At 40.6% G+C, this 26,318-nt stretch overlaps 1 protein-coding gene across 1 annotated transcript in view; it reads right to left on the bottom strand.

Annotated features, from left to right (window-relative positions):
• Positions 1-57: 57 nt before the first annotated feature.
• Positions 58-26,318, bottom strand: part of LOC104280347 (vacuolar protein sorting-associated protein 13B-like) — a gene marked incomplete at its 5' end in the record, with an annotated part of 79,718 nt that continues 53,457 nt past the window's right edge. The window contains 8 exon segments of the mRNA XM_009877967.1: positions 58-382; positions 6,148-6,397; positions 7,040-7,142; positions 9,497-9,673; positions 16,249-16,419; positions 17,353-17,529; positions 21,963-22,786; positions 23,979-24,097. Coding sequence (XP_009876269.1) covers positions 137-382; positions 6,148-6,397; positions 7,040-7,142; positions 9,497-9,673; positions 16,249-16,419; positions 17,353-17,529; positions 21,963-22,786; positions 23,979-24,097 — 2,067 coding nt within the window.

Raw genomic sequence — 26,318 nt, 5'->3', positions numbered from 1 at the left:
AAGCTATTGGGCATAGCTTTATTTTCATCTCCTGCCCCCTCAGAAATTATATGCATCCCTACTTGATGTAGGATACTACAGAGAAAGTATTACTTTCAAAACGGTAAGTTATTACTATACTCACCACAAATAATTATTAATTAAATCCTTTCCTCAAGGCTTTATTTTTCACCATGGTGAATTTGCTAATGAATACTTGGGCAAAATTTGGATCAACTACATATTGATATGTTTTTGCTATAGTTGGAAGGTGTTCGGTAACCACAGCTTGTGTTGCTGGCAAAGTGGCGGTGCTGGGAGGGAGGTGGCAAGATGTCTTCGTGATGTACTCCACCAGACGGTTGTACTGTTGTTCTGATAGTCTCTCTCTAGCTCCATCTGCCTGAAATCAGACAAGATAAAATAGTTACGGAATGACTGACAGTAACTGAACTTGGTAGCAAGGACAGTAACTCCACGTTACTTTCTGCAGTTAAAAATCTTCCACCCTGGGATCCTTCTTAGTTTAATGGATGTTTTTCATCAACAGCGTTCTCCCACAGTTTAGTGCTTGGTGGATTAGTCCTCTCCTTTGCTGTTTTCGACACTTCTGAGAAGCTCTAATTCTGCCATAGAAAATCTAAGCAGTATCTTCTGAGAATTTCAGGAATGGATACCTTGGTCAAGAGTAGATCTTCACAACAGATCAACTCTTTGTAGACAGGAAAGAAATCTGAACCCCTTTAAGAAAAATACCACTAGCTCTTGGCAGTGCTTATCATACAGCAATTCTAATAATTAGCAAAAACATTTTTTCACAAAGTACAATTAGAGATAGCCCATAGCTATATCTGGGTAGTTAAGTCTAACTTACTTGATTTAAAATAAAGACTAGAAGCTACCTTCCACGTGAATGTTCTATGACAGGACATATCCACCTGCTTTTGATAACCAAAAATAACATTCAGGGTCAGAGGACCCACACAATTACATTTCCTTTAAACAAAAGGGTTTTACTAAAGGTGGTTTGGGCCTATCATTTCTGGAGAAGAAATTAAGATGTCTGTGCAAACTGCCTTTTCCACCACCACAAGTTGGAAGGACGTCTCCTCTGAAGAAATCCTTTTTTTCACACTGAAATATGCAAAGGTTCAAGTCTCTAGAAAAGAGGAGTGCAAGTAACCTACCTCTACTGGAAGAAAATACAGTAAAAACAAATACTGTGATCAGAAAAGTGGCATCTACCGTATGGTTCCAAACAGATAGAGTATTAGACAAAAAGCGATGGACAAATCTGGCTTTAGAAGAGCAAGCTGCTGTGCCCCTCTTTTTGAGGAAGAAATTGAGGATGACTATGACTAGCATGAGAGGGGAAAGCACGGAAGCAGACATCAAGCTGCTGGGATGGTTTAAAAGAAAAATGTATTTCAGAAATACCACCACGGATGCTACAGTGATGTCACTAGCAAAGCCCTTCAAAATCAAAGTTATTTCCAAAATATGCTGATGAACAAAAAGAAATTATCCTTGGGCCAGGCTTTGATGTTTCCTTATTTAAACTCAGGGAACTGCTGACCAGTTTCATTTCTGTAGGGTTCAAAGTGTCTTTTGTTGGATGTCACGCTAAGGATTCAAAGACTGCTATCTTCTGACTGTCTTTCAGGGAGTTTTACATATGCCTCACTAAATGTGATGATATTTTCAAACAGTGCCATTGGATTCAATTTACCATCCACAATCAATATCTTGTCACATCCCTGGAGTGCTAGGTTTACTTTAAACAAACCATTGCTTATTTGAAGAAAGAATTAGTATGATTGATAGATAGTGACAGATGTCACATCCAAATCAAAACAGTCCCTTCTGTTTTTTTTTTACTATGCCTTTGGAGTGGATTTGCTGCTCAGCAAGTAGAAACACTCCTGTTTTCAATCATCTCCACAAAAATGCTAAAGGAAGCAGGCTCATGAACAAGCTCTGAAGCTCAAGGTTGGAGCCTATGCCTGGAAACAGCGGAAATGGTGAAATGGGCAGAGGTGAGCGTGGTTTTCATGAATGACCTTAAAGGGAGGAAGGGAAAAATCAGCAGGCAGGCTGCTGCAGCAGACTCACGGCTAATGGTGGAGAATGATGTCTGAACCATGTCTTCAGCCTGGTGGCAAAGAAAAAGCATCCCTGCAGCCAGTCTGTTTTACCAGTTGAAAAGAGAGAACTACACTAAATACCACCTATGTGAACTAGGTTTTAAGCTATTGGGTGAATCTTGCATGTAGGTGGCTCCACATTTTTTTCTGGTTTTAACTTCTAGGGAAGTAAGCTCAGGGAAAGCTGCCTTCACACTGACCCAAGGACACAAGTTACCAAAGGAGATGGAAAGGGGGCTGGCATCCCACTCACCTACTCTTGTGAACTCATTCTTCATTCAGCCCTGGGCTATATCCCACAAATACAGCTTAATTATTCAGAAGAAAATATTAACTGCACTTGGATGGTCTTCCAAAGTAACTGGGACCTTGCTTGCTTCCAGATGACTTCATCTGCAACCGTCTGCTTCTCCAGCCAGTTTCAGTTTAGCTTACATTGTCAAGACAACCACAGAAACTTGGAATTGCTGTTATTCTAATTTTTTTTTCCAGAATGGGACCTAATATTGTAAGTGCTTTAGCCCACTACTTTGAACAACTAAAATAGCCAGACCATTCAATGAATCCAAACTTGGTCAGGGGTTGCTTAATGCACCTGCTACAGGAATCTTAAAGATAGCCTGCCCATTAATCTAGAAGGCCAGAATTTTTCTAAAATTCCTTCCATTACAGCTTATAAAGAATAAGCCTTCAGCACCTCTAATTCTGCAGTCATTAGAGCACCTTTGTTGTGCAGTCCCAATAGGTATGTACCACTGATGGGTTGCTTTGTGTGCACTGACAAAGGAGATCTGATTCTTTAGTGTGGGTTTTTTTTTTCCCCACTCCTTTGAAAAATCCGGAGACTGGGTTTCAGCTCCAGAGATGATAACGTGTAACACTATCATGAAAACCCTGTTGCAGATCATCACAAAGAAATTCTGGAATATCTGAAATTCAGGGCCCTTCAATTCTTTTGTTGTCTTCTTGATGTCGTGTGCTATAGCAAGAGCAGCCGGAAGAGCAGGCCCTTTGACTTTGATGTCTGTCTGGAATCAAGCAGTGCCTCAATTACTTTGGAAGATAATCCAAGCACAATTAATGCTTCCTTTTCAATGATAATGTTGTCAGTGCCAGAGCTCTCAAGAATCTATCCAGGCTATTTCTAGCCAGATGGATTAAGTCATGGAGGTGAACAAACCATCAGGCAAGCCTATTGCTGAAGGAGTCAAAATATGCTCTATAATGTCTCTGGTGATTACAGCTGTAGAATAACTCATGTTCTGTTTCATAATAGTTCCAAGAAGCTGAGGAGAGGGAAGGGAAGGAACTGTTTTGGGCAGAGCTGAAACAAAACTTTCGGCAATTACTTTTTTGAGCAATAAGACAAAAAAGTGGATTTTTATCATGTTGAAATGTTTCAATTTTTTGTACTATTTCTCAGCTCTTTGACTAAATTAATTGGCAATAAAAAAAAAAATTACATTTGGTAACATCACCTCTGTTTTGCTAAACTCATCATAATATTTTGGTTGACCTGCCTGGGCGTTTTCCAGCTAAAAATTCTGGCCATCTGTACTTACATCATCATGTATGGATGTGTCTGCACTTCAGCTAAGCACATCTTCAGTGCAGCAGGATGGCCTATCATTAATATTTAGGAGTGATTTCTATTTAGGTATAGGTCTGCAGATCTGAGGCTGCTCACCTGCACGTCCGTTTGCTGCTCCTAAGGTTCCTTCTCCTAATCACATTCAAAGGATTTTTAGAAACTTTTTTGGGGGAGCTCAAACGGGAGGCCCTGGCTTCCACCAGCACCAGCGCTGCACACAACATCCCAAGCACGACAGAGCTGATAAGCTCAGCTGCAGAAAGGAAATTCCTAACTATGAAGTTTCCCAACCCACTAAGGCAAAAAAACTCCAATAAAGTTAATCACAAAAGAATACTACATAACTCTAGGTTATTACAAAAATTAAGCTTTTGGAATCTTTTATTTTGTAGCTGCCTTAGCATTAAAGAAAAAATAATTTGCTTATTCTTGTCTGCCTTACTTTCAGCTGCTCCTCCTTATAGTATGTTTCTTTAAATTTTCACACAAATTTCAGCATCTGCATTCTGAAGGCAGATTTTACCAGGTCTGTTTTGTACAGCATCACTCAGCTTTTGCTGTCTTGCCACTACTGACTTTGCTCCACCTGGACCCCAGGTGCTCTTCACTGCCTTTATCATGCCATATGTTTTCACTGCGTTCTCAAGGGCCTGCACCAGCAGAAGAGATTGTGTCCTGAGGCTGGGTGGCTCAAGGCTTACAGCTCCTGGCGCTGCTGCACCACTTGAGCAGGACTCCCATATTTCTGTCCAGAACTTCAGAAAAAAACCCAATGTATTTAGTCCAGCACCTCCAAAGCAGGTCATATAACAGCGCACTTTATGCATTTGCTAGCGCATGTATCTGGGAACACAGGCCTCTGCACGAACCATGGAGAATCACAGAAGGGCTTAGGTCCCTTCCAGGACCTCAGAGATCATCTAATCCAACCTCCTCCCTGTGCATGTACAGGAGCTGCTTGCAAGTCCTACGCGTTCCCAGCCGCAGCAGCTGTGCAGACTAGAATTAGGCTCCCCGTCCCTCAGCTTCCCTTCTCGCAGGCAGGCAGCCCCTCTGCTTCACCAGCCTCTTGCAGCAACCTTTGGGCAAGCAGCCCCCCCCCCTCGGATAACCAGGTACAAAGACAAGAGCCATCAATCACAGCCTAATAAAAAAAAGATCTGGGCTGGTGCTAAAGTGAGGGTTAGGAGGGGTTGAGTGCATCAAATGCCTTATGGGGGAACAAATTATGTTCCTCTTCCCTCCAGGACAGTAGCTCTGGACTGAGCAGGATAGTCTGGATCCAGTCTGATGTGTGCCTCCAGCAACTACTCAGCACTCAGGGATAAAAAAAGCTGAGCTTTGCCCACTTGCATCAAAATTTAAGTAATGCCTCATGTAGCTTTGTGGTGAGAGATGGTAATGTCAGTCAACAGCACTCTGAGCCTGAGGTTAGTGTAAAGACAATAAATGCAAATAGAGAATTCAGCACTAAAAAAAGCTTTCAAAAAAAAATTCCAAGTGCTGTCATGACATAGATGAAGTCCTTGCTGTGCTGGACTTGACGGCAAAGCTCTTCAGTGGCTTCAGCAAAGCTGGCGTTTTAATGAAGGTGCTGAAGCCTCCCCCACTTTTTGGCACAGCTGGTACTTCATGGGGTTTTACATGTTCTTTTCTTATACTTGAAACAGAGAAATTTCTCGTATAGCAGTCTATGAACTACCTGACACGCTTTTATAAAAACAACTGGGACATGCACGTTTGTTTTTCAAATGGTATCTCATATGATTCCACTTGAGAATTCAGTACAATAAACATTGTTTCCCAAAAGTGTAAAAATAAAACATTCTTCTACCATTAAAATAATTCATCCAAAACCTCGGTATTCAAATGGCTTAGAGATCTTTCAACCTGATGATGAAGGATTTATGCTCTTACTGGCAAACACTTGGTGCATCCAATCTCAGTAAAAGTACTGATCCATTTTAAATTTAGCATTTAGAGAATGTGCCAAAGCAAGGAACAGGCTGAAAGAAGCATGCATCAGCACCACTGAACTGTTAAAACAGAATTCCCGGAAGGATAAAAGGAGCTGTTGTTGCTGTGACTTTGTAGGCTCACGCAGCAACACTGACGTGCTTAACAACAAACACCTCACACAGATGTAGCCATGAGAACCTCTTCAGAAAAGAGGTGGTGCTTACCAAGAACCCAGACCTCCTCTACTTTTCCTCTCAGAAAAGAGCTGTCATAGATATGAAATGTCATGATCAGGAAGAGGACAGAAGGGAGGAGACATTGCCTTTTCATCTGAAGGACAACACAGTCAACTACAAGGTGAGTAAAAACAGCAGGTCTCCTGGTTTGGCACTTAGACCTCAGGCCCAGAGGTGAGCATGCCCGTTGCCAAAAGCATCATCAACAGCGTAACTTTATCTTTGAATGAATCCCTACCTCCAAATCAGAAGGCACTCTCTGTTGTTTTAGCTGCACCTTCAGCAGGTCTTTTCGCTGATCATCTTCCAGACAATCGATTTCAGTCACGGGGAACGCTTGCTGCTGGGTGTCTTCACTGATGCTGACCACAAAGAGGACCTCTGAGGTGAGCAGCAAGCAGCCTTCGTGCTGCTGGCCAGACCCACTCACAATCATGACGTCTAAGGCCATATGGACCTCTGGCCTTCCTAGGGATTGCAGCATTTTCCTGCATAATCAAGGAGGAAAAAAAAGGAAAAAAAAGCAGTTGTCAGTGTTATGCATTGGATCGTCCTTCTTTTGATCACTAATGTTATTACTTAAGCCTGTAGCTATCACCTACAAATATAAAATAACTCAAGGAGTATATTCCAAGTCTCCATTACTGAAAGATGTAAGAATTAAGATATAGAGAATAAATGTGAAACTGTTACTTATCAAAACTCCTTAATCGTTCACTGCAAAATTGGCCTAATAACCGCGCTAAGTCAGCCTATTTCCCATCCTAATAAAAAAATTACCCTGAGAAGTGGCTTACAAAGTCAGTGTAGGAAATAAAGCTATCTTCACCAGCAGCTGTTTCTGGAGATGTGCAGTATTTTTCTTGGGCTCAGTGCAATGATAAATAAGTAAGAACTCACTGAATGCCATTAAATAAAGATCAGCTCTGTAGTTCCAAAGCTGGAAGCAGATCAGCAGCCCATCATTTGCAGATTGGGTTTCTATGCACTACCTTTGTGTTTAATGTTCCTAAACAAACGCCCATAACTCAGCCTTTCCTAGGGAAGCAGCCTGTTAACTTGACCACAGGCCAGAACCTATTAATAAACAATGTGGATGTAAAAATGAGCAAGTGTCTAAATAATTTTACCAGACGTATTTGACGTGGCTATTTGGAGCCTGCTCAACATGTAGATCATTTGGAGAAGAGCGCTGCCTGGGAAGCTGAGAAAGTCCAGCTCCATGCAAAATACCTGTGGTAAGAGAATTTAAAATCTTTTAGTAGTTGTTTTCTACAAAACAGCTACATGTTGCAGTTATATCATTGGTTTAGAGCAGTTCATAAAATAGTGCAGATCCAAAATGATGTCACATCTTTGGAAGCTGTAGTCAAGTTAATTCATTAAATATTACAATGCAAGAGTTGTGCACTTAACCCCGGTGATCTTGCATTAGGAAGAAAACAAAAAAAACCCCAACGCACTGCGTGTTCTAAAAATCAGCCATACACTTGCAATCAAGAGAAACATAACACTTCTGAGAGCCATCACTTCAGAGTAAGATTGGACACATCACTTCGGATTTATGCAGAAAAATCAAGACCGCTGTTAACTTTCTTGCTTAATATTCAAATAATTCCTTATACGTGTCACGATTGGTGCAAATTAGAAGGCAAGTTTGCCTAGATACTGTATTTAAATGTTCAGTTACTTAATCCAGCTGTTATACATAGATCCATATACATTTATGAGATCTCCTGGGGCACCTCGTTTATTGTGAATTCTTCTTGGTGCCAGCACAGAACGGAGACTACAAAAAGCAGTCAAACAGGTTTCTGTACAGACTATCCAAAGCTGAAGATGATACAGTATGCACACTTTCAGATGGCTTGTAAACTTTTACAGATGAGCTACGGTCACCAGAAAGATTGCGAGGCAAAAAAATTCAAAAATTAAGTAGTTTTAAGATTTTTTTACGTGACAGACAGGAAGTAGGTTACACAGCAAGCATTAATGTTATACGGTTTACTGCAAAGTTACTCTTTCAATAAACAAAGAAATTTCTTTTGTCTAATTAAGCATTCCATTGAAGCAAAAGGCATTTTTTGCATAAGGGTGTCAATAGCTTAGATTCTTTTTTACACAATGGATAATAATTTAAACAAAACACCAGTGCCGAAAAAAAAAACCCTTCAATTTTTAGCACACATGTTGATGGTAATACTTAAAAAGCATCATCCCAGTTGTAACAGTTGGCTTACCGAGGTTCTCAGCATTATGTGAGTGAAAATGTTATTTACAGATGGAGAAAGAGAGAACATGTGTTTATTTCTGTGTGGTCCCCCACCCCTCGGTCCCCCCCAAGAGGCACGGTCCCACTTCCAATCCAGTTGTGGGTAAGAGTTACTTGAACTCTTGTGTGTTTTCCTCTCACGCGCTGTCAGCTATTATTGATACAGATTTTATGTTTTTTCCTGGCTAACCCTTTTTGTCACATGCTCATGGAAAACATGATGTCTTGTAACCCTTATCTGCAGCGAGAAATGTCCCTCCAATGTTACAAGTTTCTTGATAAAGACTGACGCAGAACTAGATCTAGAAAGAATACCACGGGCAGCAAAACCAACCCATGGGCAGCTGACAACATTTGTGATTTTACCAATACATGTTTTTGAAAGAACTGTAATAATTTATTGTTTCATTATTTCTTTAAACGGATTGCTTCAAGGAATGAGTTTGGAAGGTAATGGGAAGCATGGAGAAAATATCCTAAACTTAAGCCCTTAGAAAACTACCTGTATTCTAATTAACACATCACAAAGACAAATACGGCTCATGAATAAAAGCTTAAATCTTCAAGATTTGTCTAGTGTAATTAGTGAAGTGAAATTATTGACGCTGCGCTCGTATTAACAGGTCTCCCTGCTTTTCCTCCCTGACTTCTCCATTTAAATATCCAGACCGACAGCTTTGATTTATTGATACTGCAAGCAAAGAAATTAGTGTATTTTGGAATTTTATTTTTACCTTTTTGGTTGTCTGAAAGGAATCACCACCACTGCCTCTAAGTGCTTAGTTTAGCTAGAAAACCCACCTCTGGTTGTTAAAAGATTGCCCGTGTATCCAAAACCTGGACTGCCTTCTCACAGTTCTCCAGTTTAAAGGGGATGCTCCCACTACATGACTCGCTTCTTTCTCCCAGGAACATAACTCCCTCTTTGCACAGAGATAGAACAGCTCTTTCCTTGCCATAACAAAGCAATCTCAAAATAACGCTCTAATTGGATATAGTGTTGCTTTAGTACTTTTATGTTACAAACTCTTTTGTAAGCGCATATGTTTCTGTAACTAATTCTACTGTATTCCAAGAATTACTTCATGCTTTCTGCATTCCGTGTTTCTGTGGCTGATCGGTAACACAAGAGAGAGAAGCACGACATGATGGCTTTTAAGAAAACCAGCACAACATTTATACCTATTCAGCGGCTGCATTTCTATATTTTTCTCTAAGTCACCCAGCTACTGAGCTGAATAATTAAGACACAGCAGGTTCTATCTGAAGAGCATTTTAAAATTTAAATGGCGATGCTGGAAATAGAGAAACTCACCGTAACCTGTCTGCGAGACAAGCTCAGCTGCCCCTCCGATGGGCTTTGTGAAGACGCCCATGATTCCCTTCCCCACACCCGAGATGACACCTCTGGCTTTATGCCCGGCTGAAGCTTGGGCCTCGGATACTCGCTGAAAATTCTGCATCGGCTGATCCACAATCCCAGCAATTGCACCTGAAAAAACAAGAGTGCCCAGTAATTAGTGAAAATAAGAATAAGAAGAAATCTTACTACTGTTTCTTGGATTACAGACTCTACCTCACTCTTCTTATACAGCTATTTACCATGTGACTAATTAGCTAAACAATACATTATCTTCGGTTTAAGTTAAATCTCAATTTCCTCTTTTTTTTTTTGATAATGTACTTTTAAAAAACTTTCAGATCACTTTACAGTATGTTTTTATCTTTCAACTACTTTTGTTAAATGCTCTTGCTGAGTTAGGTTAATTTAGCTGAGTGTATGTAGCAATTCTGAAAATGTTGGGCTTGGAATAAAATTGACCAGTTTTAGAAGACTTGAGCTGTTATGGAAATGAGACTTTCATGTAAAGCCCGAGATTGACTTCATGAGAATAAAAAGTGCCTGTATTCAATAGATCACTTTTATATCCTCTTCCACTGCCAGAAATGTTCATAAGTTAATGCAACTTTTGATATATTACTGAGATTAGCAGAATTAGACTTTGAGACTTTTTGTTACTTTTTTGTGAAAACGATCATATTTTACTTTAATGCGCACGGGTCAAACTTTTACAAGTGACACAGTGACCTTCCCGGCTTTTAGTATCAACAGAGAACTCTGACTTAAATCTTCCTAAATGTAAACAGGTATGTGAGGTGGTACATTTCTTTGATCTTGAGTTTACTCTAGCCACTTAACCACAGACATGTCTCTAGTTATTGTAATTTTGATAGATAAGCTATTTGGAAATCGCTAAGAGTACAAAGATTGGACAAAGTGACATCAGTTAGAAAGTGCTCTGCCTGATCTGAGGTTCTTCGCTCAGAGAAAAGCAAGTGTGCAGGCTCCTCGGCAAACTCCCAGTTAGGACCTCCAGCTGCAAATATCAAGACAAAACAATTATTTAAGGAGTAGGACCAAGTGTCACTTTGGTAACCAGGCACTTTTACTGCCATTTTGAAGATTTTGCTTTTTATGCGGAAGCAAATCCAGGCGTAATTCCACAGATTCGGACAATCACAGCCGAAGCATTTGGCTCCATGTGTTTACCAGCGTGACATGCACCAGTCAGCCAGTTGCTAATCGGTTCTCAGACAGTTCTAGTTACTGTTACTGGAGAAATGGAGAAGTTGCTGACTTTGAACAGCAAGAACGAATATTGTACTTGTACACTGGTATTCTGTCCAAAGAGAAGATGAGGATGAGAAGGAGCACACATTTCCACAGATCCTGGTCACCAGGATACTATCTATCAACAACTGAAGAAACTCGCATCACTTAAAAATACCTCCCTCTTCAAATAGGGACTGCTTCCAACTTCTATATGTGTATCCTTTACTGATAAACACACAGTATTTCCCCAGGAAATGCTGGTCTGTTTTTAATGTGACACCCAGCTTTCACTGAGCGTGCAGCTGGATAATCACCCTTTGCACCACAAGGGCCACGAAGCCTCCTTAATGCCATCCCATGAAAATGATAAAATTTTCAACTGAATCCTCCCTCATTAGTACTTACCAGCTGCTCCTGCCGCTTGACTAAAATAATACTCCAACACCGCATTACACAATTGAGATTGTTCATCCAGTCTCCTCTTTTGTACAATTTTGCTGCACTTGAAGGCATAAAACAATACTTGGTGTTGTGCTAAGTTATAGCGTTACGTTACCCTGTGACCTCCTTCACCCTATCTGTTGAGGTCATCCACAGCAACTGCACTGTCAGAACAGAAGTTATTGCCTTATTAAATGTAATCCACCTAAGTCCTAGCACTAGTAAATTATTTACTGCAATACACTTGAGCAATGTTATAAGGTAATAATAAGTAAGAGTCTACTCCAAAGGACCTGTGGTATGCTTCAGGCACTTCTCAGCTGGAATTAGGCCCAAAGGACAAGGAAATAGAATGGAAACTGCGGTGACTGTGTTATAGAAGATTATTGATATAGTAGCATAAATAATATATAGCTAATTAGCTGGATTTTAGTACTTCCACACTTTCTGTTATTCTGTCATTTTATGCATACTCTGAATTTGTCTGTGAAGCCATTGCCCTTTTGTAGCTCAAATCCTCTTGCAAGTCCTGTCTTTGTACCTGCAAAAAACACAATCAATGATCTCCTCTCTCTTCATAATCTCTTATTTTGAGTGGTATCTCACTGACATCACTCATTCATGTGCTGTGCTCATGCCTACAAATCACAGTAATAAACTATAACCTTACTCCTTTCATTAAGGAGTGGCTGGTCCTACCACCCTTGCCTGGAGAAGCCAGATCTGTGCAGCTCCTCTCCTGTGGGCATCATGTGTGGGCAAAGGAAAGAAAAAAGCAGGTCGAAGGCTGTGCAACCTCAAAACCCAACAGCAGTGAGATTCTGGTGATACACAAGTGAGGTTCACTGCATCTCCCAGCACCAGAAAACACGTGAAGATGATGTCCCCTGTGTCCATGTGGCTTCTTTCTTTCTAACATAAAGTTAGTGGTAGGAGCACCATGCTGGATGGACTTAGCTAGAAGGTTTCTCCCCGCAGAGCTCAGTGGGTTATCAGGGAAGCAGAGCACGGAACCACTTGTAGCAGTTCCTCTTTTTCCATTCTCATTTTCACAGTCCAGAGACAGCTATGATGTCCTACTGCTGTCCCTGTCCCTTCTCTCTAATGTCCCTTGTCCCTTATTTTTCTTTTAAAAAGGAAGTAATTCTCCATTTTTCTTTCCTTTTTTATCCTAGGCATTCAATTTTATATGCATGTCCACATATGTACACACAGACTATGAATGTATAAAGAAAACCTCAATAAAATTAAACACCAAAGAAACAAAACAAAAACATATTCTTCCATTACTGGACCAAAGTAACACCATAACATCTGCTCAGCATTAGCTGGGATGCACTCTGGTTAATATGTGTTGCTCAGTAACCATAAAAAAGATACTTTGATAACTACAAAATTCAGACAATTCAGTGTACATCACTGTATTACTTCAAGAAGATTTTGATTATGGGCAGCAACTGGTTCGTGCACAGACTAACAATGTTCGGTGAACATAGCATGGCTCACAGACTTAGCAAAGCTCGCGTTGCTTTCGACAAACCCTTTCAGACCAAGAAATAATTGGAAAAAATCCTCTCCTCCTGGAGAAACTGATCACGGTTTGCCATGAGGCTGGAAACTAGCCAAGCTGAAACTATTTCGCTCCCTTTTCTGTTCTCTGTTGTCCTTCGGGATTGCCACAAGTGCTTCACACCAAAAACACGGCTCAAGTGTAGTCGCATCACAGCAAACATCACATAAAAATACAGCTAAAAGAAAAGTGCACCTGCTGGCTTGCACTAACAAATTTGCAGAATTAGTGTGTGGAATAGCACACCTTCGGGATTAGCGCCGGCTTTTAGTATCTCGCTTGTAGATAGGTAAATGTAGAGTGGCCCTGATTCAGTCTGCACAGCAAGAACAACCACCACCACCCTTAATAACAAAAGCCTGAGCTTCTAAAATTCAGGCTCTACCTTCTCTAGCAGCACAGTTACACTGTCAGCCAGTATTACTATCAATTGGGAAAGTCCCCAAAAGTGGGAAGGAGTAACTGAAATGTCAAGCACTTTTGCCCTTGTAAAAAAATGGCTTTTCTAATACTTGTTACCTTTTTGGTTTTTCAGAAATGCTCAACTTCCCAAAGGGAGCTACTTTAATAAGGTATTTTTGACCAGTAGTTGGAAATAAAGCCTATAGTTTCAATGTTCTCTTTTATATGGTTATACATTATTATTTTAAGCTTGATCCCATCATGAAAAATGCAAAAGATAAGTTTCTTGGTCAGGAGTATTGTGTTTTAAATACAATCTAACTATATTTATGTGTAATCATACAAAAGAAAAAACACACCTATCATAAGCTTTTGCTTCTTTTCATGCACAGATGTTACTAAAATGACCCAGAAGTCTCCCCCAAACTATAAAAGAAGACAACAGCTGGCCAAAGATAACAATCAAATCAAACAACACCCTGACAGTGCTTGAGTCATTTAAAACGAGACAGGACAAAGCACTTAAGAATGTACCACGGGGAACAACTTGCACTGAGGAGACAAGAGTACATGATTTTGGCCCTGATTCAGCAAAGCTCTTAAGCACATGCTTAAGTGCTTTGCTGAACCAGGGCCACCATGAGCCAGATTTTCAGAAAAATCAGAAATGCAACTCTTCTTTCTGTGCAGATACTGCAAGGTACCGGTGAACTGAGGGCTCTTACATGCCTGTACCTAGGCACAACATCTGCATTTGCAATTCTTTAAGCTGTCTGCACAAGTCAGATGGCTTTTACAAATATGATAATAGTGTGACTATCCTAGAAATCTTCTTCACAATTCTCAATTTTACAGTTAGAAAGTTACAGAAATTATGGCTTCAAAGGGTCTTGATCTCTGTGCTCATCTGAACTCTTCGTCCTTGTCAAGGAAAACAACATAGCAGCTCCGCTTCATTTCGTTACGTATGATGAACCTGGAAGCGTTTTTAGAATAAGCATGTTCATGTTTACTCTGAACATGGTGATGAAAGAAGGCAGCATGGTGATATGTCTCCCCCTCAACTATGACTGTTTTTTGGTGAAGCCACAATATTCTTTAAAGAGTCAGGACAGAAACAGTTTTCTGAAGCGTTTGTAAAAATTGAAATGTAGGTCTATTCATAATTTAGGTCTTAACACAAGTTACATGAATGCTGCTGTGTATACAGATAAAACATGGTTTTTAAAAATCAGGTTTAAATAAAAAAATATGCCTGATACGAATTCAGTGGAATATTTCTGATTCCTCCCTTAGTGAGAGGTCCCATACTTGCCAAGTGCAGCTACGCAGCAAACCCTGGCTTTTTATCTGCGTGCTTTGTTGCCTACACTGTTATCAGCAGGAGGCAATCTCTAAATAATAACAGCAGGAGTAAGGACAGGATTCTAGCTTGTAGAGGAGTGCTGTTTAAAGCCCTAAGTTTCTAACATGAAGTCTGATTTCTTAGGAAATCGGGGACACTGAAATTCTAACTCTTTTTTCGGTTTTGTTTTTAACTCAGGCATACTCCCACAAACAACGGGAGCCTTGTGTGCAGGGCAGTCCAGGCAGGGCGTATTTGTGCGTGCACATTACGAGTTCCCGGCTTTCCCGAACAGCAAAAACTTTGCCATGTGACAGCGAAAGACACAAAGTTTTGCTCTTTTCTTCAGGTTGTAGAGGCGATGTTTTTAGCTCTGAAGGGCTGTGGTGTGTCAGTGAAGGAGGTAGCCACAATGTTACCTCGCTGTCTTATTATTAACCGAGCCAAGATTACAAAACCATTTCACCAGCACACACACCCCAGGCTGACACAGTGCTTCTAAAAGTATAATCTTTCAACCAGCTACTCAACCTGACTGCCCTTAGCCCAATAAAACAAGAAGGAAAAATAAAACCTTCTTCGAACTGCCTTTGATTTGCAACACCAGCAACAGCTAACTATTGGGATAGTAGCTACTAATAGATGAAATTTCTCCTTCATGCACATTTCTCCCAGGACACTCACTTGCCAGTTTACAGGCATTATCAAATGACAGTGCTTCACATCATCTAATGTTATTGCTTAAAATAATTTCCAGTAACTTAACCCAAACTTGTAACATTTTTACCACTTCCTCTTTAGGGCTTTCAGGGTTGCGGTTGCAAATTTAGGAGTTGTGTACACTACTGAAGATTAGGAAAGAGGACAAATCCTTTCAAGCTTCAGCTCTTTTAACCTTTTGCACTGGGCTGTTTTTGGTCACTTTGATCTCTAAGGGATTCATACTCTTTAATACGTACTGAGGAACTCTGCCAAACAATACAGTTCTGCATTCCTTTGCTGTGTGACAAGTAGAAGTAACCTAGAAAATCCAACCCTTTACTGCAAAACTTCTTGCAAAGATTTTTTCCAGTGTGGGTTAGCTTACCAATTTTTAGGTACTACTTTGAAATGGCCAGAGTAATCTTCACTTTTAACCAAACCACTTGGCTGCTCTACGAGTGCAATTACACTGAATCGGGATAATCTGGATCTCTTTGTAAAGCAGAAATCCTCATCAAAGCTTACTTAACATCTGCACTAAGTTCAAGTGGTTTTCAAACAAAACCAAGAATCCCTGATATCTACAGTGCAGCAAAAACAAGCAGTTCGGAAGGCATTCCTATAACTCACTGGAAAGTAAACATCAGCGTGATGACGTCTTTGTGCCGACTTAGTTACAGATCACCCTGCCCAGTGCAGAATTATTCTTTTCTTCTCAGATATACATCACATACCAATGAAAATATTATTTAACAGAGAGAGTGCAAACTTGTTCTGATTCTGCAATTATTTTATCAGCAAAAAAAAAAACAAACCGAAAGTTACTGAACCTTGACAAAAAGAAACAGTATCTCATATACATATCGTGAGGCTATTTCACGAGAAAACACCACAACAATCAGAATTTGAAATTATAACTCACGTGTAGAAAAGGCTGATGAGCAGATGAGAAAACAGTATTATCACGCAACTTGATATTTAGTAGTACGTTACCTAGAAGGCTAATGCCTAAACGAGAGAGTCCCTGCCTCAGTCCTTCTCCCAGGCTCTCTGGAAGCTGCCTTCTCCATTCTTCTTGTCTGTTGTAATGCTCCTCATCCAGTGACAGTCTATCCATATTCCGAGCAAGACTTGTTGCCAGATTGGTAATTGACGTCAGTGTACCTAAATACATGGAGATATACATTTGGGTCCGGATCAAAATGCTTTAATTTAAAACATGGAGACGGTCTGTGCCTCCCTGCAATACTGAGCTTACCAGCAGAATAGCAAGTCAATTGAAAAGTCACCCATGTGTAACACGCTTTACTATTTGTTAAGCATCACCACACTGCTTCTACGGTCCCTGTCACGCCTTTTACGTTAGCCTGCACCAGGCTCGCCTGACTCCTGGGAACAGCAACTCATCCCAATGTCCTTTCCCGGCTCCCAAACTTCTGCAATGCTAACCCAAAGGCAGCAGGGCAGGGGGTGTGGTGGAAAGGTAAACAAATATTTACAGAAGGAGCCCAGGAGGCCGTGTCCCGAGGGATCCTGGAGCAGCAGCGAGCGGCCAAGGCAGCCGTGCCGGGGTCTCTCCGGGCGGCTGGAGCCACGCGATGGCACTGTTTGTACAGGCTTCGCAAAACAAAAGCTGCTCCTCTTCACCGACCAGCCCAGCCCTGCTGTCAAAACCTATCCACGTACTTACACAGTTATGACAACTGTATCTACTTTTTTTTCTTTTGTTCAAAAAAAAAAAATTACAAAAATATGATGAGGCGACAGAGTGTAGAATTTCTGATGGTTAGCAGAAGTACAGAACACCTTTAATATTTCTGCAGTTATCACATGAAATACAGTCTGAGCCAATCTCTTATTTTCCCACTGGGAGGTTTAAAATTCTGAAGTTTCTGAAACATTCTTATGCACTGTAGTTAAGCGGTGATCTGTTTAATACATAAGATGTTATATGTGAGCTTTGTTACCCTCCCAGCATTTCGCTGCAGCCTAGCAAGCCAAACAAAGCTGCAAGCAATATCGTTTAAAACTTTAACACATCCTTTAACAACACATGACAACAAAGCAGTAGTTGGAGCAACAAAGTGAAAGCTCTACCTTTGGAAATGTGTTTTACAAATGATGTTGTTCCTCTGGAAACTCCACTGACAAATGCTCCTGGGCCTCTGGTCAGCCCTTCATAGGGGAGCCTAAAGAAATCAGCTATGCCGTTCCCTATACTTCTCACCAGGCTAGCTGGGCTTCCAAGGATTTCCAACGATCCGACAACCCAGCCTGTGTGGAGAAAGAAGACACATGTTACGGCTGCAAAACTGCAGAAGCAGCAGTTGCGAAAAGGTTATTCCTTAATTATCTTTTTCACACTAGAATTCATTGCATTATGAACTTCCTTTGAGCAAAACACAGGAAATAACTCATCCACTACGAATTCAGAAATGGCAATCTTTCATACTTCGTAAATCAAAGAAATCCTTTTGGCAAACTCACAAATAGCTTTAGAATGACTTCCTTCCAGGAGCTTCCCGTATTTCTGCTAAAAGTGTGCTAGGAAGGCAGATGCTAGAGCCTCACAGCTACGGAGGAACAGGACTGCGAGTTCAGATCCCTGGGTTGGTTTTAGGCACCGTAAGGCAGCATCGTGATTTCACATCCTTATGTGATAGCACAGTGACAGGGAGTTTACACTGATACAATGTACTGCTTTACAGGAGTGTGCAGGTCAACTGCTTGATGGAGTGTTAGGAAAGGGGATGCAGATTTTTGACAAGTGCTTAAGAAGTTATTTTAAATCCCCCCCAACCCTTCTAAGCTGATCATTTTCTTTCAGAGTGCAGTGAAAGCCAGACAAATGTCTTTTGCTCAGTACAGTTGTGTAAACAGCAATGACATCTACATGCTGATTAGGTTACTCATAGGGGAGTATTCCTTACGCATATCCCAGGAGAGGTATGTGTGGATTTGGTTTCCTATATAAACGCAGGGTTGCCAGCAGCTTGCTGGATGGCCGAGCGCGCAGCAATCTGTTGCTGGAAAGCTGTTTGCAGGTCTTGTCTTTCTCAGGCTGGTTGGCAGCAGATTTATTAGGGAAATAGTGCTGCACAACCTTTTTTTTTTTTTTTTTGGCAGCCTAGGGAGAGCGATTCAGAATGGCAATAAACGTTAAATGGGAACTGCCTGGTCTTCGAGCAGCAGTGCCATGAATTTCAACTGGCACAAGTTATAACAGGGCCAGGAGACCAAAAGATGGACAGATTGGCCTCCTGCTCTCCCGCTGAGGGCCCTTGATCTGTGCTGCCCTCCTCATTCCCATCTCATCACCACAACCTCCTGCTATCCAGATGCTTTTCTTGTTTTCTCTTAACCCCTCCCAGTCACTTCTGTGCAAGGCTGAATCATGAAACTGAACAGAAGAGAAAATGTTACTCATATGAATGATTTAATCTCATACTATCATTCTAAGCTCCCGGAAAATCTATTATTCTTGTTGAATCCATCCCACATTTCAGACCTGGCAGGTTATGAACTCCAGTACACATAGTATAAAAAGCGGGAACCACAGTGGACATAAGGGAAAGGGTGGGATGACTATGAAAACAATAAACGAGTAGTACTGGCAACAGAACGAGCAGAGCAGCAACGAGGGCCGTGGCCCTGTGGTGTCTGCCCTGGAAAGGAGTGTCCCCTCTGGCTGTCCTTCCCTGCTGGGGACTGGGGGAAGCCAGTGCTCCAGGCTGGGCTTGTGACTCCCTTGCTGTGTTATTTTTAATAAATTATCCTTGCCACTGTGTGAAGTGATGAAAAGCTGGAGGGGTGGGGAGGCATGTGCAGATGGAAGAGAGGCTCTTTCTGCTTTTTCTGATCAATAACACTGCAACAATCCCTTACAGCCTTTCCCTCAATGTCCTCACCTCACAAACACTCTTGGCATTCCTCGTACAAAGAGGGTTCTGTGATGGGAAGTGGTTGCATGATACGATACCGTGGCTTAGTGTCTTGCTGCCCTGCAACCCCCCCCAGCAGGACCTGCCAGATGAGGACCTGGAAGACTCCAACTCTACCCACCTGTGTGGCCAGCTAGCATGTTTGGGAACGAAAAACGAATTAAAAGCCAGTTAAACACAAAGCTGAAGGGCTGCCTGGTATCCCAGGGATGGGCTGTTGCTGTCTGGCCCTCAATCTGTGGGCTATCAGTTTTGGGAAGTCCTGGAAGGAGCGTGCTCACTGCTGGAGAGGCGCATGGGAGGAATATGCAATCTGCAGCAAGGGTGACCCTTCCTGGCCTATGCTCAGAGCGAAACTAACGGCTCCTCATTGCCGGCACGGACCACCCAACCCAAGGAGGAAGGCGTGGGAGTAAGCTGGGAATAGGAGAATGATGAATCAGGAATAATGCCTCAATTCACAAGCTCTGTGCTGCATTTTACTTTGCAGAAATATAGTATCATGTCAGGCTATTGTTTCCCAAAGTATGCCAAGTAATTATACCCACTAATAAGAAATAATTATGGCTATATTAGGAGTGAGCCACTGCATTTTCTTTATAGGCAACTATAAAGTTAGCTCTGGCTGATATCAGTAATATTTTTAAATAGCATTTTATTAACTTCTAAATAGAAAACAACTTAATTATAAAAGGATGGGAGATTTCTGTTGCAAATTTTGCTCATATGAGACAAGCAATGCTAATCAGCATATCTGAGTAGACCTCTCCGGCCCCATTCATTGCTTACAAGACGTGGATTCTGGCCGCCCCTTTACAACATATGGGGCAGCCTGATACACCCCTTTTAGCAGGCTTTGGGGCAAATCTTGCCCTGTCCCATCAGGCAGCAATGGTTTTCCATGCAGCTGAGGGCAAGCCGTTTGCGCAGAAGCTATGATTTATGCATGGGAGAGTGGTGAGCAGAACGGGTCAAGAAACCCGTCGTTTTGTACCTTAAAATGCAGGAGAAGGAGGTCCTCTTCCACAGGAGATCAATTTGAGAAGTGTAACTCACACAATGGTGAGGAAAGGACTCTGGGTTTGCAGCCCATATAAAGCTTTTTCCTTCCTTTCTCCCTCCTTTTTAACTTCATTGACACACGTCAGCCTTTTGACAAGTGACACAAACTCTTCAAATTAAAGCATCCTCCTTTTCCAAGCAAACACCAATCAATACAATTTACCACTTTAATTATGGTAACCCCCTTTCAAAGAATGCATTTTAGTTTTAGGGCTTTGAGTGGGATTTAAGTAGTAACTAAGTGTATGCTTGCGTATTTTCTTCATGAGAAGTTCCACTGAAGCAAATCTTATTTGTAAATATTTATGCCTGCTTGATTTCAGCTACATCATGAGCCTGGAGTGAGGGGTGGCCTGTGCACTGCTGCACGCTGCAAGGGTAGCACAGGAGGAAAGACCAAGACTGGGCTCAGGAATCCCTCACCAGCATGTGTCCCTCACCTGGGATGCTGTGGATGAAAAGCCAGTATAACCCCAATTTCCTGCTGCAGTCTATCACCACTTGTATCACCACTCCTGGCCAGTTGTGGGGAGAAACATTCACACTGTGGACCACATTGGGCTACAGTTTCACTCTTAATTAGCAAGAAACTAGATCTCCCCTTTTGTACTGGGGAATTTGGCTATAAAACAAATCCAAACAAGCAGTAAAAAGAAAAAACTTGCAAATTTTGTAAGCAAAATAATGTCAGGAAAGAATGAATTGGTGCATAACGTTCTGGTGCACAATTGTGTACACCGTTGCCATAATCAGCCATGCAAGTCAAGTATGCACACAGTGAAACACCAGACCAGCGTCTCACTTTTTCTATTTATAAATACCTGAAATACATCTACACAATTCTGGAAACTGTGCAGAGAAATCAGGTCACAGCTATGCGCACAGCACAATTGAAAGCATTAGGATTTCAGAATATCTGATGAGTACTATGGCAGGAAAAAAAATTCCATGCTTCAGTGTGGAGTATGTTGCTTCTCTGTGTTCACAGAGGAGCTTCCTCCTGTCTCCACAGATACAAATTCCGTTTCACACCAAGACACACCAGAGATGAAATTTCATGATTTCTAAATTAATATTACGGAAAACAGAATGTACCTGTTAACCTGACAGACTAATTGCTCACTATTGATCCTATATGAGAAAAAGTTAGTAACAGTGAACTTCATAGTTCTTGGATCAAAGGACAGCAAACATCTGTGTGCCAGTTTAGCATGAAGGCTGTATGAAGAAAGACAGATTCCTAATCAGAAACTGCAGCCAAAAGGAGTTTTAACAACAAAACAACATTCAGGGCTATAATTTACTTCTGAATGCAGAGCAACATGCTGAATAATTTGATTAAATGTAGTTTTGGGGAGTTTATGTGAGGAATGTGAGTTCATTCTGACTGGTGCTATAATATAAAATGACAAAACCTAAGCCAGCTAGAATACATTTTATGCTGTGTTCAGGGTTTCATAAAGCCTTCAGGCAGCTGGCTAATGTTTAGCACAACCTTACAAATCTTCACTGGTGTCTGCTCAGCCATTTTATTTCCCTTCCGTCGTATGGCAGGACATGAAAGGTGTCTGAAAATATCATTATCAAACAGTGTCTGAAGAAAACAATAATTTCATGGCTAACATCTAGGTTATTCAGCTTGAGAGACAATCATGGAATCCTGGTACCTAATAAAAATATTACACGCTAAGGAAAACTACTGACCTGCTCTGAAAAGTGCTCCAGCAGCGTAGTGCATGGCCAAGGCATGGACAAGTTGCCTGGCAGTGGTGAAGATGGGTCCTCGCTCAAACACAGAGAAGGAGAGAGGGGTGTGATCCGAGGCTATATACAGTTTCAATGATGCATGAATACTGACAAGGAGATTAACAGGCTGTATTGTTAATTTTCTTAACTTCACTGGCTTGACTAAAGCTCTTGCATGTTCTCTCACTTGTTCAGGCAGTATCAGGGTAGTATCTGAAGTATTCATGGACTGACTAGTGGTTTTGCTTTCTAGAAGATAGGTATCAAACAAAGTCTTGATGTAGTAAACAAAGGTGTCTTCCACATACAGCCTAGCCGGTTTGAGCTCAAAGCTGAGGTCATTCACATGAAACATGAAATTCTCTTCCTCGGAAAAAGCAATGCAGAGTTTGATAAAGCAGTTTTTCTTATAGCTTTCCAAATCTTTGTTACACACAATGAGGTTGTTCACTCTGGACCACTGCATGGTCTCATTTTTCTCTCCTTGGCACAGCAGGACTGCAAAATGGAAATTGGATTTGCTGTACAACTGATTGTCCAGTTGCAAGTCTTCACAATACACTTGGAGACTATGAAATTGTGGGAGGCCTTCCACAGCATCTTGCTGGAACTCCTGGGACAGAGGTCTCAGGTAGCTCGTGGCTGGGGCCATGTGGAGGAAAATGTTGTCTGCTGTGAGACGCAGAAGTTCAGAAGACACTTTGTGGTTTGTAATATCATCAAATGCAGCGAGGCTTAATTGACTGATGAACATTTTCAGTGACAGAGTCTGGTCTTGGCTTCTAGACAGAAGGGAAAAGAGGTTTTGCTAGTTTACGTATTTTGAGTTCACCTGAAATCTTGCTTTCTCAAAAAGCTCCTAGGAAAGATGTTCTCTATAATACGTGGGAAACTCATTGCACAAGCCCCGTTAATGTTAATGGGATCTGGCAGCTTTAATCACCACAGTGGGTACGACCCAGGAGGTCTTCTAAGAAATGGGATATTACACAGTTATGCTAGGTTTCTCTTTCTTTCTTGTTGATCAACATGATGATTTGGACAAGAACATCTCTATATACACAGTAATTTCCTATTAGGTTTGCGACGGAGCCAGGTATGAAAGCGGACAATAAATACAATTTTCTGAAAGTTATGTACAACCTCAGCTGTTACAATATTTTCTGGAAGCCACTACTGAAAGTTACTATTATGGATAATTCATTTCACATCACACACAGCAAGCACCCTCCAACGAATCCACCACAGCATTTTTATTCCAGTGGCATTGAGGGCCCCCCCGTGCAGTGTTAACTGCCCATTTAACTAGCAACTGGGCTATTACGTACTGCTGACGACCAGTTTCTTGGGGATTAATAATTACAGCGCAAACAAAAACAGTACAACAAATTCCACTCTAATTGTAGCAGCATTGCTGAAGGTCAGGCATTCTGCATCTAAGAAAGAGGTAGTGATATAATCACACTTGAATGGAGCTGAGGACCAGGTTGTGATGTGTTATGGAAATGGGGAAGTCTTCTGAAGAAGAGTGTTATAATTAAGTACAGTTAAGTACTGACTGTTACTCTATTTCTACAGCCCTTGCACATCAAGCTTCCTTCCAATTTTAGTGGGAGCTTGCATGATTACAGATGGCAGGACCAGGCTAAATATATTTAAAACTGAGGAACACACTCAAAATTAATTATGACGGAAAATGTCTTTTTTAAAGGAACAGCTCAGGGCTTACTTTTGTATCAGACATCTAGTGTTTATCCTAAAGTGACATGACTTTTGATGTTAGATTGTCCTTTTTTAACTGTGATATACAAAGCCTAACATATGGTCTAAACACATGCCACAGAGCATGCAGCAGTATTAAACAAAACAAGCAGTTAAGCCAAAGTTCCTAAGCCAGTCCACACTGAGAAAGCTGACCGACCTCTCAGCGCTGCTTGACAATGCTTCTTATCATCTTTTATGTGCTCTGTGTACCTGTTGAAGTTGATCTCGACGGGTCCTGCTCTTCCTTCTGGGGCCAAGGTTATAACTATTGTTCCACACTGATGGGCAATGTCCACATAAACATAGCCAAAGCCCGTCAAGAACACAATCTAGTGGAGAGAGTTAGAAACATAGGGAATGCTACTGACATTACTATTTTTAATGTCATAATTTAAATTAATCCTATTAATGCTTTCTGGTTGAGAACTTTTACTTGAATCATGATGTTCTCCAAGGAAAACAGAAACAGGTTTCAATACTTCAGAAAATAACATCTCTGATACTTTAAGTATTTCATATGTACAGCAAGACGAATTGCACCTCATCCTTTAACTGTATAACTGAATACATTTTAATAAGAAACTTATTCTCCAGAAATAAGGAAGATGTGCCAGGGAGAGAAGAGGTTACATGAGAAAAGAACAAATAGGAAACTTTAATTTGTGATTTTGGATTATGGAGAAAGGCATACTCCTGGAACTCTGCAAAATCCCACCTTCTCCTCTGAAAAATAAACCCTAAATTAACATTATGTTGCTATGCTCTGGCTCAGAGTTGGTAAGACGAATGGCCGGCAGCATGATGTAAAACACATGAAGACTAAAAAATAACATTTTGGATTCGTGAGAAATTGCTTAAAAACTCAACACTGAACATGTTTTTAAGCCAGCTAAACTGGTTTTGTGAGAACACCTTCACAGTCAAAGTGCTGCCTGAAAGAAATGACAAAAAGTCTACTGGAAAACCTAAAACTAAAAAGAGAGGAAAATGAGAACTTGACAACAGGTTCATGTCTTGCTTACAGATGTGCAAACCTTCACACCGAACAAGTTGTCCTAAGGAATAAATATTCTCCTTAAGAAATAATGTATTCTTTCTGGAGCGTAATTCTGCAATAATTCAATGCAATATTCTTCTTAAGAAATAACATATTCTTTCTGGAACTTAATTTTGCAATAATTCAATGTAAGTTTTGTGTTTTTCCAGAACATACAAGATTAAGGTCTTCTTAGGTTTGGAAAATCCACAACAGTTCTTGTCAGAGCAAGTTGGCTTCTGTTTTCTTCTAATTAACACAATTGTTTACTAGATTGTAATGACAGAAGCTATGATTTAAAGGAATGCAAACTCAAGGAATAATACAAAGATATTGGGATAGCACAGGTAAAATAAACAGTTGTTTATCTTGAAGAATCTTTACTGATGGTAACAAGTCACCAGAATGAAAAGCACTTGGAAATTTATAAGGACCAGCATTTTAACTGATTCTAATTACACTATTTATAATATCCTTGTACAGAAAATTAAATTTTGTTCATCAAATTATGTCTTAGTCTTTTGAGAATTACATATAGGAGAATTTCTAATTTTGAAATGTCACTTTTAATCCTTTGCTTACCTGAGATTTGCAATCCTGCATGATGGAATTGGAGAAAAAAGGACATTTGCTGAATTTTCAATATGCCCTTATTATTGTAAAAAACTCTTATTGATCTTAAAGATTGGTCATTGTAATTCCAATTTCAAATAATTTTGACAATATATACCTTAATTTTAGCAAATTAATAAAATTTCCTTCTAATAAGAGAAAAAGTCCCTATTTGTGACTAGGTAGAAAGAGTACAAATGATTTCAGATCCTCTAAATCTCAGTTATTTCTCAATCTGAACTGAGTTGTATGTGAAGCTATTAGCGTATTTGCTATTTACTTATAGTTTTCTAAGAGAAAGATCTTGACTGAGAATTCCTAGGGAACTTCTTGACATGTAAACCCTAAAACTTCAATAACAGAAGGCTACATGTTTTGTCTGGAGAGTTCTTCAAGTAGACAATGATCCCCAAATGTTGTCTTAGCATCTAATTCCTTCGAGGAGCCAGATACTTATAAGGAACCCTGGTCTGGCATAACATTAATGACTGAAATCTGAAACCTTGCATTGCTTGACTGGCTTGCTGAATGAAACTGAACTACTTGCTATATAACATAACACTCAATAATCAAGAGCATTTTGTGATTGGTCCCCAGGGAAAACATCTGAAACTAGTATTTCTTTCAAAGAGCCAAGCAGTTTATGTTGATTCCATGTAAACTAATGACTTCAAAGATGGAAAAAATTCCCATCAAAAAGAATTACTCCAGTCAAGGAAGTTTTCATTTACCTCAAAACAGGAAAAAAAATAACAGAAGGAAAGAAAAGGGCCTTTTTGTTTTGCTTTAGAAAGACCTTTGTAACTTCTGTGAAGACACAGAAGGACAATGACAGTGATGATTCTGACAAGATGTATGGATAAAAATCCTGTGATAATTAAGTTACCAATTAGAAGGATTTT

The sequence above is a fragment of the Apaloderma vittatum genome, unplaced genomic scaffold (genome assembly GCF_000703405.1).
Source record: "Apaloderma vittatum isolate BGI_N311 unplaced genomic scaffold, ASM70340v1 scaffold3961, whole genome shotgun sequence".
Lineage (NCBI taxonomy): Eukaryota > Metazoa > Chordata > Aves > Trogoniformes > Trogonidae > Apaloderma > Apaloderma vittatum.
This window is presented reverse-complemented; position numbering and strand designations above follow the sequence as displayed.